Below are 14702 nucleotides of genomic sequence, written 5' to 3'. Positions count from 1 at the left end.
ACTATTTTACAGTGTCCCTCTATTTTTTGTGCACCATCTCCTCAGCCTTTGTCATTTCTTTCTCTTTCATTCACCTCTCTTCTGTCATTCATTCTGCTGCTGCTGATTCCTCTCAGTTTTGTTGTTTCTGACAGTCTTTTGCGCCTCACAACAAAACCTCGGTTTCTCAATGGCTTTTGGGAAATCTACTACAGCACATCAAATGACACACGCTACTGACTCATGCGTGGGGGAGGACTGTGCTCCAAATTGACCCTCTCTCTGCCGCGTTTTGCCTTGTGTTCACATGTGTGCTCATATGTGTGTGTGGTTGTTTTGTTCTGGGTGTGCGCTTTGCGTTGAATGACTTCCTGTTGGAGCTTGTTGTGAGGCTCCAGAGCCAAACCATTTTCCTTCGCTCTCCCACCCTGCCGCTGCCGCTCCGCCCTCTGCAGCTCGGCCGCAATTCAATTTAGACAAATTCCAACTGGAATTTGGTTAAATTCCTCCTAAATGACCAATTAAACAAACAGAGACAGACAGTTTGTCTACAGAGCAGCTCGCCTCTCTGTCAGTGAGCTGTGCAGTCTCTTAATATGAATCATAAAAGTACATAAAAGTCAAATAAATGATCATCTTAACACCTAACATGAATATTTACCTCTACTGCAGTGTTTGCAGGTTTCAGCTACTGAAATACGCGCTGCATTCATGCTAGACAAGCAGCATATGTCCTTTTCGGCATTAAGAAAAACAAAGGGAGACTTTATATTAGGGCACAAACTAACTCCTACATGTTTGCTTTGGTCAGAACCAGATGGGGAAAGTGTACTTTTCTCCAATTTTGTGGACTTGAATTGTTTATATTAGCGTTGCACAATTACAAGCAGACCAGGGGCTGTAAACAAAGTCACATGGAATCACAAGTTGCTGCTTAATTGGACAGAGATTTGGGAAGCTGACATCCTTTTAGATTTAGAGCTTCTGGCTTCATTTCAAATCCCTGTGAGATGAACGAGGCATGATGGACCATAAAATGTTGCGCTTTCGGGTTGTTTCCTGCAGTCTGGTTGGGATTATTTGGTCAGACCTTATAGACCTCGCTGCAGTTCGCTTAGAGGAACTAACAACTATAATCTGACCACAGATGAGGATGATGGAGACACTTAATGCTGTTGTTTTCCTCCGTTGTTATCAACACTGTGCTGCTAAACCAAACCAACACGTGTTCCCTTTTCACAGGTATTCTGACTAGCTGAGCTATTGTTGTCATTACTTCCATCTAAAGTGCCTATAAAAAGTAATTACTCCCCATTGAAGGTTTCAACATTGAATCATGGTCTGTTTAATTTGGATTTGTTTGTGACCAGAAAAGACAAGAAAAAGACTATTTCATGTCAAAATGAGAACAGATTTTTACAAAGTAATTGGAACTAAATATAAGGATATAGTGTAAAATAAATGATTGCATAAATATTCACTACCTTTAAAGTGACTCACTTAATTTAATACAGGTTCAGCCAGCTGGTGTTGGAAGTCTCTGAATTAGAAATCATTTGAGTGCAGTGAATGTGTCTCAGTGATTGTAGGGTAAAGACTTCAGTATCTGGAACGTCCAGTCCCTGGAGAATCAGTACTCAGGGTTAGAACTGTACCATGAAGACAAAAGAACACTCAAACAGCTCTGAGAAAAAGTTATTGAAAAGCACAGGTCCGAGGATGGATGCAAGAAAAACTTCAAGTCACGCAATGACCTCGGAGTAAAGTTAAATCCATCCTGATGGAATGGGCTTAGAGAGGGTCATCCTCAAAGACTGAGAGACCTGTGAAAAAGAGACTAGTGAAGGAGGCCACCAAGACAGCTATGACTCCTCTGAAGTAGTTACAGGAAACAGACTAGTGAAGGAGGCCACCAAGACAGCTATAGGAGTTTGCGACTAGAAGAAAATTTAAGACTGTCTAGCATCTGATATCCTCAATTTATAGGTTCTTTGTGGAGTTTTTACCCTGTAGGATTGCTATAGAGCTGTTTTCCTTTGAGAAGTTTCCTTTTTTTTTGTCATAGTCCTGACAATCTTTTTGCACATTTGGTGATACCATTCCAAGATTTGTTGCATATGCCAGGGAAGTCTGGGAAAAAGCAGACTGCTTGCTAATAAACGCGGATGTAAATAATGCAGGATGTAAACTACTTAAACAGCTTAGCAAATATTTTGCAAGGAAATGCTCCTTTGGGAACCAGGCAGAGGTTGAAGGATATATGTTTTGTTTTTAGAGAAAACTTTGGCCTTTTTTTTAAGAAATGCGTGCAGTTAGACGACTGATACCACAAAACTGCAATTTAAATCATCAGCAGAAGTATGTGACCCTTTTAATGTTGCATAGTAGCAGAAAGAAACATTTTTGCAATGCTGAAGAGAGGCCAGTCCTGAAACATGTCTGTTATTTCTGCTGCTGTGCTACATTGAAGTGTTACATTTAGAATTTTCAGGCGGGGACGACTTCATTTACTATTTTTTGAGTTTTAGTCTCAGCACCCATCGCAATCAATAAGGATTTTTGAGTCGAGCACGCCAGTTCTTTTCTTTGAGTATTTTGTTTTAAAGGTGCTATTCTTAACTTGAGGGCTAATTTAGTGCTCCTGGAAATCAATTCAGCATGGACTTTTGCTCTGAAGCAAATTTTTATTACTTTCAGTCTTGTCAACATTCCTTATAATCCAATAAACCTGATTGAAAGCCTCTTTTTGGAGCAAAATTCATATCAGTTGATCCCCTTTTATAAATTTTCTTCATGAGGGAGTTTTGTCCTGCTATTTGCAACTTTTTTTAGCCACTCACTTCATATCATGTAAAGCATTTATTTATTTTTATCAGCAAGAGCTCGGATTAAAAAAATCCAGCCAATCCAGCAGCCTTGAACAATCTTTGCTCTCTCCAGAAAGATATTTTCACGACATACGTAATTACAGTTTTGAAATGAAGCATGTGTCAGCACAACAACTTGGAACTGTTTCACACCCGAAATGTGTTAAACGCATCTTTAGCGTGGACACAGAACCCTTTTGTATGCAGAGGTGCTCTGTCATCCTGTCTTTTATCGGAGAACACAATGGGCTCCACTGTTTCAGAAAGTGGATGTCTTCGTTTTGCGTTACATTGATGCGAGGAAGCAACAAGCCACGAATTGGCATCGTGAGATAGATATTTGGGAGATTAGAGAGAGGGAGAAGATTAAGAAACGCAGGACGGTGTGAAGGTCTGACGCCGTGTCGACAAACACTCTGACATCCTGACAGAATGGTGAGAAACAAGGGCTTGGATGGAGGGATGGAGCCAGAGAGGAGGAGGTGGAAGGTCAACCACAGCCACATGTTAAGTGTGGAGCTGACATCTGGACGGCTCCATCTCAGCTCCTCCTGTTTCACTCTGTTAATAATTTTACCTTCTATGCCATCTCTGTATCTTACATGTCATCTCTTCCTTGTCTGTTCTGTTGTCATCTGTCTCGCTCTCTCTTCCTCCTTCTATTAATCCGTCTGCTTCCTGTCTTTTCTTTGTGTTGTTTCCTCCCAACTTTTAGTTCTGTTTCTGTCTGTCTTGTCTTCAGCTTTGATTTCTGGTAAATCTTGTGTACGGCTTTCAAAGCACGACAGCATCTTTTTCGCTTTGTCACTCATTTGCTTTTTGTCACCGTCATGTGAAAACTTGCACATCAAGGTTTCTTGGCCTTTTAAAGCTAACGTTACATGGGACGCTGTCAAAAAGCAGAACATTTCAGTGAGAAACAGAGTTGAAGTTAGAGGAGTTTCAGTCCAGCAGACTTCAAAAAAGTGCTTTTCAGGTCAATCAGTTGTCTTTAGTCCTTCCCCTCATGCCTTTACAGTGTAGAATCAGGCAGTTGCAGCCATTTGGTTTTGTAACTTTTAGAGACTATTGGAAATGTCACGACTGGTCATGAAGGCTTCATGGAGAAAGTGAGAGCCATTATTGTGGTTTGTGCGATTCATTGCATCTCACTCTTCCATGACGGCCAACAATCTCTGCCACGTTGGAGTGTGGTTGTTTGAAAGAGCTACAGAAACTATTGACCTTAGTCTTTATTCTCTCCTGTGTAATTCAAAAAAGGCAAAGGGCTCTCTTTACCCAGCTATAACTAGCTTCCTGTGTTTTTGGTAGCTTTGTTTCCTTTTCTTCATGGTAGTTTCTGTCAAGTGTCACCAAAATCTGCATGGTTTGTGACTTTGTGGTGAATCGTGAGTTTCCCCATTAGGTGTAGCGTAAACAGTGAAGATACTGACAGGTTAGCTTGATTCATGACCCACGTGTGCGCAGTTCCATGATGACAACTTTATTTTGTTTTTTTTTTACAGCCATTGAATAAAAGCCAAAATTTAGAAAATCATCTGTCCTGCAGTGTTGAGATCTGGTCACCCTTATGCTTACTTCAGCTTTAGCTCTGCTGTGATTAGTCAGCGTAATGCGTCAACATCAATACTTTTAGTCAACACATTTTTGCTTTACTTTAATTCATTACAACAAACATCTTTCTTCAGCATCACTGTGTAATTCTTGCATCATGATGCTGGTCTTTTTGGTTGCAGCAGCAGCAAAGTCCAGTTTGGTTAAATCAGTTATTTTCGAAACACCCAAGACTTGTAGAGTCATCACAAAACATTGTTTTTTTTTTTTTTTTTAACACAACAGGCTACAGTAGTACAACACAATGCATGAATACCTGAACAGAAAACACACAGGAGGCACTTTCCATCTGTTTACTTCTCTCCTGCACCCTGTGCTCACATATATTGTGTTTTATTACAGCCAAGTTCCCAATAAAGCTGCTCTCATTAACATTTTTTTCTGTTCCTGTTGTCAGACAACAGAATGAGCATAAAGTAGCAACAGAAAAATGGCCAAGTAAGGCTACATGTTCACTAAACTGCTACTCTGCACCGTTAACGTCCTGATTTTATATCCTCATCAGCATCATGGGACAAACTCAGCATGCACATGGGATTAAAACACCTGCTGTACAGTGAATTTGGCTACTTTTTCATAACATTTGAGGCTACTATCAAACTCCGAGAGCAATTACACAACAGTAGACAAATTTTCTTTAAGAGGTCTGTGCTTTTTCACTTTAAGGAGTTTGATTGAACCTTGCATTTCTTTTGGACTTGGACTGCTGACTTAAATAATGACTTTCCAGTTCAACTTTCCAGTTTCGGACTCTGATGTGTAAACTTTTGTTTCCTTTTGCACTGTGCCGCATTATGCAATGACACAGAGTTAGTCAAAACAAAATGAAGTTCAAGGAAATTGCCATTTTGCTTTTTTGAATTTGAAATTAATCATCAAGTTGAATCGACTAGTATAGAAAAATAGTTGTTAGTGGCCGCCCTACTGAAGCAAATAATTAAACCTCACAAACTTGTAGCTCTATCTTAAAAAGAAGTAGCTGGTGTTGCAGTGTGATCAGTGAACTACAGTTATTTGCAGGTTACTGTGGCGTTAACAGTGATATGGGCTCCAGTGCAGGGGAATTTGACATTTCCAACAGGTGGGAAAATCTGAAAACTTGATCTTGCCACTTTATTTAGCCCAGTGAAACCTGTATACACTGGGGTATTGTTCGGTATGTAGAATGTGGCTCTGGTTAGTGGTTCATTTGCTGCTTATGTGGCTGGATCGGATGAAAGTTAAATGAACCCTGTGGAGAAATGAAATGGTGCAGCACCTGCTAATAAGAAAGTAAGAAGATTGATAGTAAGTACTGAGGGTTTAAACAAGCCAAACACCCAAGTAATGCTGTTTGGATGCCATTTATACCGATATTAAATAATTAAATAATAATTAATTTCTTTCTTTCTGTTTTGTACTCTGTAGCTTGCTTTCACCTGGTCGGCTTCACTCCTCCCTCTTTCCTGTCCTCACTCTCCAGTCCAAAGGGCAACTACTGTCATCAACTTTTACACATGTTGCCAAAGCAGCAGCTGAAACACAGCAAGAACACACTGGCTCTGTGTCTCACAGCACTCCTGTAAGCACACACAGCTGACCAAAGGTGCACTCGGAGAAGCCACTTCTATCAGTTTGCCATTACACAACGCCCACACGCATTAATCTGAGGCGATGACGGTACAAGAAGAGAAGCACAGCAGCCACGTGTGCGACTTTTCGACATGCAGACTGTGACTTTTTTTTTTTCAAGAGGTGCTCATTAAGCTGGTCGTTGTTAGACAGCGGCCGCAGGGGGGTTGGTCCCTCCACTCCGCTGTGTTTGACATTAGGTAATGAAGGTGTTTGTCAGAGGGTCGAGACTCCTGGAGGGGGGTCTGCAGATAGAGAGATGTGGCCTTTAATCCAATAGGGAGGAAGAAAACAGTCTAAGTGTCGGAGAAACTGTGAACTGAAGCAATGATTGACACAAAGAGGGGCAGATCGAATGGAAAGGGAGGAAGTGAGGCGAGACTTCAGAAGGTTTCTACATGTGGCGGGTAATTGGGGAGTGGGGTGCTGTCCAATTATAGACCTACCACCCACTGTCACACAGAAACACAGCATAGAGGGCGTATGTTTACAATAAACAAGGTGTCTGTGTGTGTGAGAGGAGGGCATGCACTAATGATTTCCTGGTTAGGCTTTTAACCTCTAACCTTAATCTGAGCTGGAAGTGACCATTTTTTGATGTGAAGCACACTTTTCTAGAGGAGTAACATGAAAAAAAGTGGACTAAGACGCCCCCAAAATCATTATTAGTGAATGTACTACAGTCCAAATCCTAAAGATGTTCAATTTACAATGAAATAAAACAAGGATGAACAGCAACTCCTCACATTTCTTGAAGCTGGAACCAAAGAATGTTTGGCATTTTTGTTCATTTTAAATCATAAAAAGCAACCAGACCAACGAATTAAGTGAGTACATTTCAGCAAACGTGTGTAACTACCGAAAATGTTGGTGAATAACGGAAGAAACAAGAGAGTGTGTGTCTTACAACACAACACTAGAAAGCAACAGACGGGTATGTAAAACTCAGCAGATATGCAAATGTATATCAGACCACAATCGTGTGTGTGTTTAACCTCCTTCTTGGAAGCTATATGGGTGATGCAGTTGTATTTGTGGTCACATGAGAATTTAGATTGCTCTGTTCTTGGTAAATTTGTGTTTGTGTATCTGCTACCACTGGAATTTCCCGTATAGAGTAGTCGATATTGTATACACCCAGTCAATGGATGGGCAAAAAGGAAGCAAACGTATGATCGTTTCAACCTTTTTGTTCGCGCTGTTTAACTGCAATCTGAACCAAGCACACACCCAAACCAGGACAAACCTAGCAGCTGTACTTTACATATCCAATGCTGCATTACAGCTTAGAATGCAGAAATGTGTTAATTTTTACATGCATTTGCACAGCAATATTGCCACTTTTTTGATTTTAATCACTGAAGATCAGTATGATGGCGTTTTGGTTGAAACTCAGGGCAGAGCTGGTGCTTGCTGTGTCTCTTTCCTTGTGTCTGGTGTAAGATGACAACACTGCTTTGTGAATAATGTGCAAGATCTGACTTACCTTTGTGTGAACACTGAGGAATGCCCATTGCTTTGTTCCAGTTAGTTGAATCTGTTGAATTACTGAGGAATACTGTTGCACAACAATGCAATGTTTCAGTCTTTCTTAACAGTGAAGATGGCTCATCAAGCTCGAACATGTTGTCAGTAGTGACCGGGTGTGAATAGGTCAAACTCAGGTAGAAAACATATAAATTATGGTGGAGTTTACATGGGGTTTATGTGTTAAGCTGATAGTTTGTCTCCTCTGTTGCTGCAGAACAATCTTTTGAACGTTATTATCCTGATGGATAGTTTTCTCTCCCTTGTTTCCTAATGTTTCCTCTTGACTCTTATTTTTTGTACATTGTGATGATGCAATATTATGCATTTGTATACAATGCAGTATGTAGAACTACTATTTGTTTTCCAGAACTGGTAACATTTGTGGTCAGTTGGTGGACTCCAGATATTTCTGTATTTTTGCAAAATAAATAATCCCCCCAAAAATGTAACTTTTTAAAATGGTGTTATTGAGTTTTTTCTATTTCTAGTCATTGTTATACTGTTTCCATAGAGATGTAGGACTTTATATTGCCGTGAAAAAAGATGCCACCGTGAATAAAAACGTGACTGAAACAAAAATTGTCCCTGAAACTGCTTGTGGTTCAGAGAGTTGAAGTTACATTTGAAGGAGTGTGCACAGCATGAAGTGTGCAAATAGCAACAACTGTCTCATTTGCCTTCATTGCCCAAGCATTTGGATTTGCAAATGTTTTGCTGTTTGCATTTAATAAAAAGAAAAGCTCAGTGGGTAAGCATGATAATAGAAAGTCTGACCTTGCATACAAAGAAAACAAACAAACATAAACTATATGGCCACAAATTTGAAAGCTGAGGGTTCACTGTGAGATAAAGACTGAAAGAACTGTGGTGTTGGTATCTGCAGCATCCAGGCAGTCACAGCTGACAGCAGCATCTGACATGAGGTCACAGCTTTAAGATGCTAATCGCAGCGTGAAATTGAGGTTGTATAGCTTTCCAGTCAGACCAGTAAGTAAACACAAGGTCACAAGGTCAAGATTAGATAGATGGATAGATATAAGCAAAATAAATAAATATATATACATATAAAAGTGAAAAGGGAAGAAGCTCCTCCTCATCCTCTCTGTGTTTGCCTTCACACAGTGGTAACGCCACCCTGATGGCAGCAGAGAGAACAGTCTGTGGCTGGGATGGATGGGCTCACTAGCTATCTTCCTGGCCTTTAACCTGCAGAGTTTGTTGTAAATGTCCTTCAGGTTGGGGAGGGTGGTTCTGATGGTGCGTTCAGTCAAGTGGACCACCCTCCTTATTGCCAAGAAGTCCTGCTGGGTGCTGCTGCCCATCCAGGTGGTGATACTTCTAGCCAAGACACTCTCAATGGTGCAGGTGTAGAAGTTCGTGAGCACCTTGAGAGGGAGCTTAAAGTCCTTCAGGCGTCTGAGGTGGTAGAGACGCTGACGAGCTTTCTTCACCAGTGTTGATGTGACAGGACCACGTCAGGTCCTGCGTGATGTTAACACCCAGGTACTTGAAGCTCTCCACTCTCTCCACCTCTGTCCCACTGATCCTGAGTGGGTGGTATGCCCTCTGCTGCTTCTTGCTGTAGTCCACAATCAGCTCCTTGGTCTTGCTGACATTCAGGAGGAGGCTGTTGTCTCTGCACCAGTCCATCCTCCAGGTGGGTAATCTCCATCAAATAGTCCTCCTTGTTGTTGTTGGAGATCAGACCCACCACTGCTGTGTCGTCAGCAAACTTAATGATGGTGTTAGAGTCTGATGTGGATAGGGTATCATTAGTGTACAGCGAGTACAGCAGAGGGTTCAGCACAGAGCCCTGGGGGGCACCGATGTTCAGGGTGCGTGAGTGGGACAGGTGATTCCCACTCGAACCACCTGTGGTCTGCTGGTCAAAAAGCTGTAGACCCACCTGCACAGAGAAGAGGTGAGTCCTAAGTCCTGCAGCTTAGTGACCAGTCTGGAGGGGAGTAAGGTTTCCTCATAGTCACTAACTCTAATCTAAGGATGCGCACTTTAAGTGGACTACTGTTGTTTTTTACGGTCTCAAGATGTGATTGGACACAAGACTTTTTGACTGATCTGAAATCACCCCTCTCCCAGTCATTCATTTCTCCATATATAATGGACATTCAAAGGTTTGCTTAATAGTGAACAGTAAAGTAATTGTGAATTTATCCAGAATTCGAACATTCAAATAAAATGGCGGATATAGGGAGTGATTTCGGACAGTTTCGGATTTCTCTTCTTCGTTTTCTTCTGACATTTTGTTTCTTTTTCTTTTTCAACCTTTTCCTTACTCCACTGCTGCCCACCTATCTTCTATCCTTTTGTTTTCAAACCCTTCTTCCTTCCCCAAATCCAAACATTTTGCCCTCCTGCTAACCCTCTGTCTGTTAGCCGACTTTGGAGCCTAAACTCAAGGTATGTTTAGCTTAAAATGCAATAGATATGTATGTATTTTAAGGAATAAGGCTTCTTTAAGGAATAATTTGACATTTTAGGAAATATGCTAACATTCTTTCCTAATGAAAGTCAATGTGGTGTGGTTAGCTGCATCGTTAGCTTAGCCTAAAGATTGAAACAGGAAAAATAGCTAGCTTGGCTCTGTGGGAAGGTAGCAAAATATGACAATATATCACGTGATATTTATACTATATGACAGGTTCAAAACATAACATTCAGGAAGTGAGTCTAATTTGCTTTCTTTCTTAAAGTTTACTCAATGTAGCATGAGTACATCTTTAGCTTAGCATAGTGATTGAAATGGGGGAAACGGCTAGCTTGATTCTGTAGAAAGGTAGCATCATAATATGTCACATAATATGTCTCTTTATCTAATTACACGACAGCTTTGGAAACTTAGCTAACGTAAAATTTAGGGAATGAGTTTTTTTTTTTCAAGAAACAAATATACCAGTTTGTTTTCTTACTAAAAGTTTGCTCAAATTAGAGTGAGCGGCTACAGTGTTAGCATAAAGACTGGAAAAAGGGGAGAAACAGATGGCTTAGCTCTGTAGAAAGGTAACAAAATGTGACAATATATCACGTAATATTTATGCTATATGACAGATACAAAACATAACTAACATAACATTCAGGAAGTGAGGCTTCTTTAAGGCACAATTTGACATTTTGGGAAATATGCTAATTTGCTTTCCTACTGACAGTTTGCTCAATGTAGCATGAGTAGCTACATCTTTAGCTTATCATAACGATTGAAATGGGTGAAGCGACTAGCTTGACTCTGTAGGAAGTTAGCATCATAATATGTCACATAATGTCTCTATCTAATTATATGACAGCTTTAGAAACTTAGCTAACTTAAAATTTAGGGACTGAGACTTTTTCAAGAAACAAATGCTAATTTGCTTTCTTACTAAAAGTTTGCTCAAAGCAGAGTGAGCAGCTACAGTGTTAGCATAAAGATTGAAAAAGGAGAAACAGATGGCTTAACTCTGTAGAAAGGTAAAAAAAATCTGGCAATATATCTGTTTATTTAATGATATGTCTAATTATTTAACTATAGTACAGCATTGTCTTCCTTAGGCATGAGCTCGTTTTAATTATTAGCCTATCAATGAAAACAGTAAGCATTGTCTTTCCAGGTGTATTATTAAGTGTTTTCTACATGTTATTTAACTGCTAATGAGTAATCTCTCCATTTACGGCATGAGTCTTATGAATATACATGTGTTGGGGTCCCAATTCACTGTGAAATAGATTAGCATTGATTATTTTATATGAAGATTGTGTTTATTATGCTGAATTTCAGTCTGATTGTTCAAACGTCTGCTTTGTCATAATCACATGGAAGCCATTTTATTTGTCCGACCTCCACGTTACAAAATACCTTCTGCATGTGGTCACTGGTTACGTGTTTGTTGCGTTCTTGTAAAGCTGCCTCCTCTCTGACAGTATGTCGGTGGGAAAGTTCGGCGTTTGTTGCCAGGAAGAACTTTCTCTCCTTTGCCATCTGATGCTGATGATGATGCCGAGATGGATGCTCATGGCGACAGATGTCCATGAGTCATCTGTCACTTTAAAAACAATCTGGATCATCATCGCTGTTTCCCAGGAAGTCTGGACAGTATGTTAGTCTGTTGGACCAGACTGTAATTACAGAGCCAGAAGCCATGTGTGTGTGTGCGTGGTCATGCTATCTTGCGTATGACCCCCGTAATGATGATGCTAATGACATGTTGATTCAGGCTCCTGTGCCATCATTATGCTGCACATGAATGAGATCTTCATGCTGGCTGAAGCGTGTGGTTTTTTTGCAGCGTCCAAATAGCTGTTGCACAACATGCGACACAAACACTGAATGTCCCTGTCTGTCTGTCTGTCTAAAACAGCACCATAAAACAGCAGGTAGTGCTACTGCTGCCATACAGGGCTTGCTACACATCATATGCTGCTTCTATATAGATATTGGACTTAAATATAATAGCTGCTTTAATTGTTTTTGACAACAAATGTTGCTTTTATACAGGCAGGGTCTTATTTTTGTTAACTCTGGCCATATTTCTGCTGGTAGTATCACTTTTCCAAGAAGTCAAATAAATGAAACACACTTCTCTTAGGGATAAGCTAATGTAACTGCAAGGCAGATAGACTTTACAAAGCCAGCAACCAACTCACATTTATGATTTCTCCATCTATTGTGTCAAAATCCACAGTGCTTCTCCATTTTCAGATGGTTTACTGTCATGATTATCCTTCACTATCTTCTTTTAGTGAAGTGTCCAGCAGTAGTTTAGTGATTGGAAAATTAGGTATGCAGATGGAGGAATCCTGGGAAATGTGGACGCAGTGTGGTTGATTTTGACCTAGTGTACTCTATATGCATGCACTTAATTTCAATTACACCTCTAAATAAAGAGGCGCAGATACTGTGGCTAAACTGCTTTTGTAAAACCTGTCATCATCTAAATTGTCTTGCTTTTTTGCCCAGTTGAAACATGATTGTACTAGTGTTACCTCACACATCTTTCACAAGTGCTGGCCAAAATTGTAAAAATAAGACCTTTTAATGTAAAAACATTGTGCGATTTAACAGATTTTTTTAACCGTTTATCTTACTGATTTATTTCAGCATTTTGTAAATGCACACACATATTAATAAAATTACAAAAATTAAAAAAAATAGCTCTATGACATAAACAAGACATTTGAGTAAAGTTCTGTGTTGAAATACTTTTTTTAAATTACACTTGATATCATCTAAAATTAACTTTTTTTAACCAAACAAACAAAAGATTTTTCTGTAAAATTACATGTAAAAACGACTGCATTACTGGTTATAGAGTAGTATTTTGACCTTTTTTTTCCTTTTTTTTTTTTTTTTTTTTTTTACAAGATATTTACACAAAATTTGATCACAAACAACAACTAATAATGGTACGTTTCTGCAGTATCAAGCACTAACATTGTGTAACCATATTTGTAGGTAATGTTTCTACACATTATGTAAAATTAAGGCTGGCAACTGTGCTTTGATGATGAAAACTTACAGTTTTTTTCATGGTGCACTCATTTTATAGTAGTTTTTGGTGCCTCGGCTGCTACAGTGTCGCATTAATCAAACAAAAACATCTTTTAGGAGCAAATAGCACACTGGCTATTGGTTTGAAAATCTAAGCTATCCTTATCTCTTCTCGCCACTGTGCGATGTAGATGTGTGTGTGTGTGTGTGTTACTGATAGTATTGTGTGTGTTCGTCCTTCTAACATCTCTATTTCTGTTGTCGCTTAGGAGCCCAACAGCGGGCCCCCCACGCTGGTAACCCTGAAAGTTGACCCAGATGGATTCTTCCTGTACTGGACTGGAGGGTCCAACCTGGTAAGACACACAAAACACACACACTGGCTGGTCTCAAAGTGGGCCAAATGGACTGTCGCCCATTTTGCAAAGTGCTCATGAAGTCAGACGTGATCAAATAAAAATGGGCCACTCTACAGCAAAACCACAATGGATGTTTGATGTGCCAACATAAGTGCTAACATGGATATAACACCCCTTATTTCTGTACTTTAACACCACTACATAGCTACACCCTGTCTCATCCCACATATTTGAGCTCCTAAATTGCTGCTTCCTCCTCCTCTCGTTGTGTGTCTGTTGTTGGGGTTTTTATCCCATCCATTAGTTGAGCCACAATGGCTTTCATCAATTTGTACTGATCTTGTTTGTCTCTTCTTCCCCCCCGTTCTCCCTCTTGTGTTTGTGGTCTTCATCTGAGCTCCATCCGTCTATCAGCCATGCCTCCTCTCATATCTCTGCGGCTGCGCTTAAGCCATTAGTTTAGTAATATTGGATTTTACATTTTAGGCATTTAGTGGACATAATTAGCCAAATGCAATAAGCGGCGAGTCAGCAGGATGGGAGGCTTTGAGGTTTAGATGAAGGCTGTGTTCCATTTTAATAGTAGTCAGATTGTATTAATCTGGAGACATCTGTAAATGTTTCCATTAGCAAAACCCAAAACTTTCTGTAAATTGTCTTGCATCTCCACATCTTTTTTTCCCCATGTCTCCACCTTTAACTTTTATCTATAGCTTCTATGTTACTCAGTTCATCTGCCCATCTCCTGTAAACGTATATATCTGTGTGATGTTGGCTTGGCCTCCTGGATCAAATGACATTTCACGGCACACACCTCCTCCTTCCCAGTCACTCTCTATGTTTTTCTCCTTCTCTTTCTCACACACACACACACACACACACACACACACACACACACACACACACACACACACACACACACACACACACCTTCTCCCTCTTTATTTCTGGCTGTCTGTTTATCCTAAAGGCATGTATGGAATGACCTGTTGATAGCCAATATTATCGCTGCGTTGTATCTGCATGTGTGTCCAAATCTGGGCCAGAACTCGCGTCACCTCGTCTGTCTGCACGTGCACCAGCATGTGTTCACGCAATCACATAACAGGCAGAATTAAATACCCGTTCTATCCTGATGTCTTACTTGTGCATGTGTCTGCACAGGCCTGTGTGTGAGTGTGTGTGTGTGTGTGTGTGTGGTATTAAGATAGTAGGCCGTTTGCCGCCTGAGGTGCAACTGTGACACTGTTTAGGCTGCCAGTC

General features: G+C 40.3%; 1 protein-coding gene across 2 annotated transcripts in view; it reads left to right on the top strand.

Annotated features, from left to right (window-relative positions):
• The window catches only part of plcb3 (phospholipase C, beta 3 (phosphatidylinositol-specific)), a 64551-nt gene that overhangs the window by 4273 nt on the left and 45576 nt on the right, over positions 1-14702 (top strand). For both annotated transcript variants that reach the window (XM_023289390.3, XM_023289388.3), the window contains exon 2: positions 13350-13436. In XM_023289390.3, the coding sequence (XP_023145158.2) occupies positions 13350-13436 (87 nt within the window). The remainder of the gene's footprint in view (positions 1-13349; positions 13437-14702) is intronic.

This window comes from Amphiprion ocellaris, chromosome 23 (assembly GCF_022539595.1).
Source record: "Amphiprion ocellaris isolate individual 3 ecotype Okinawa chromosome 23, ASM2253959v1, whole genome shotgun sequence".
Lineage (NCBI taxonomy): Eukaryota > Metazoa > Chordata > Actinopteri > Pomacentridae > Amphiprion > Amphiprion ocellaris.
The sequence above is the reverse complement of the archived record's forward strand: the minus strand, read 5'-3'. Positions and strand labels throughout refer to the sequence as shown.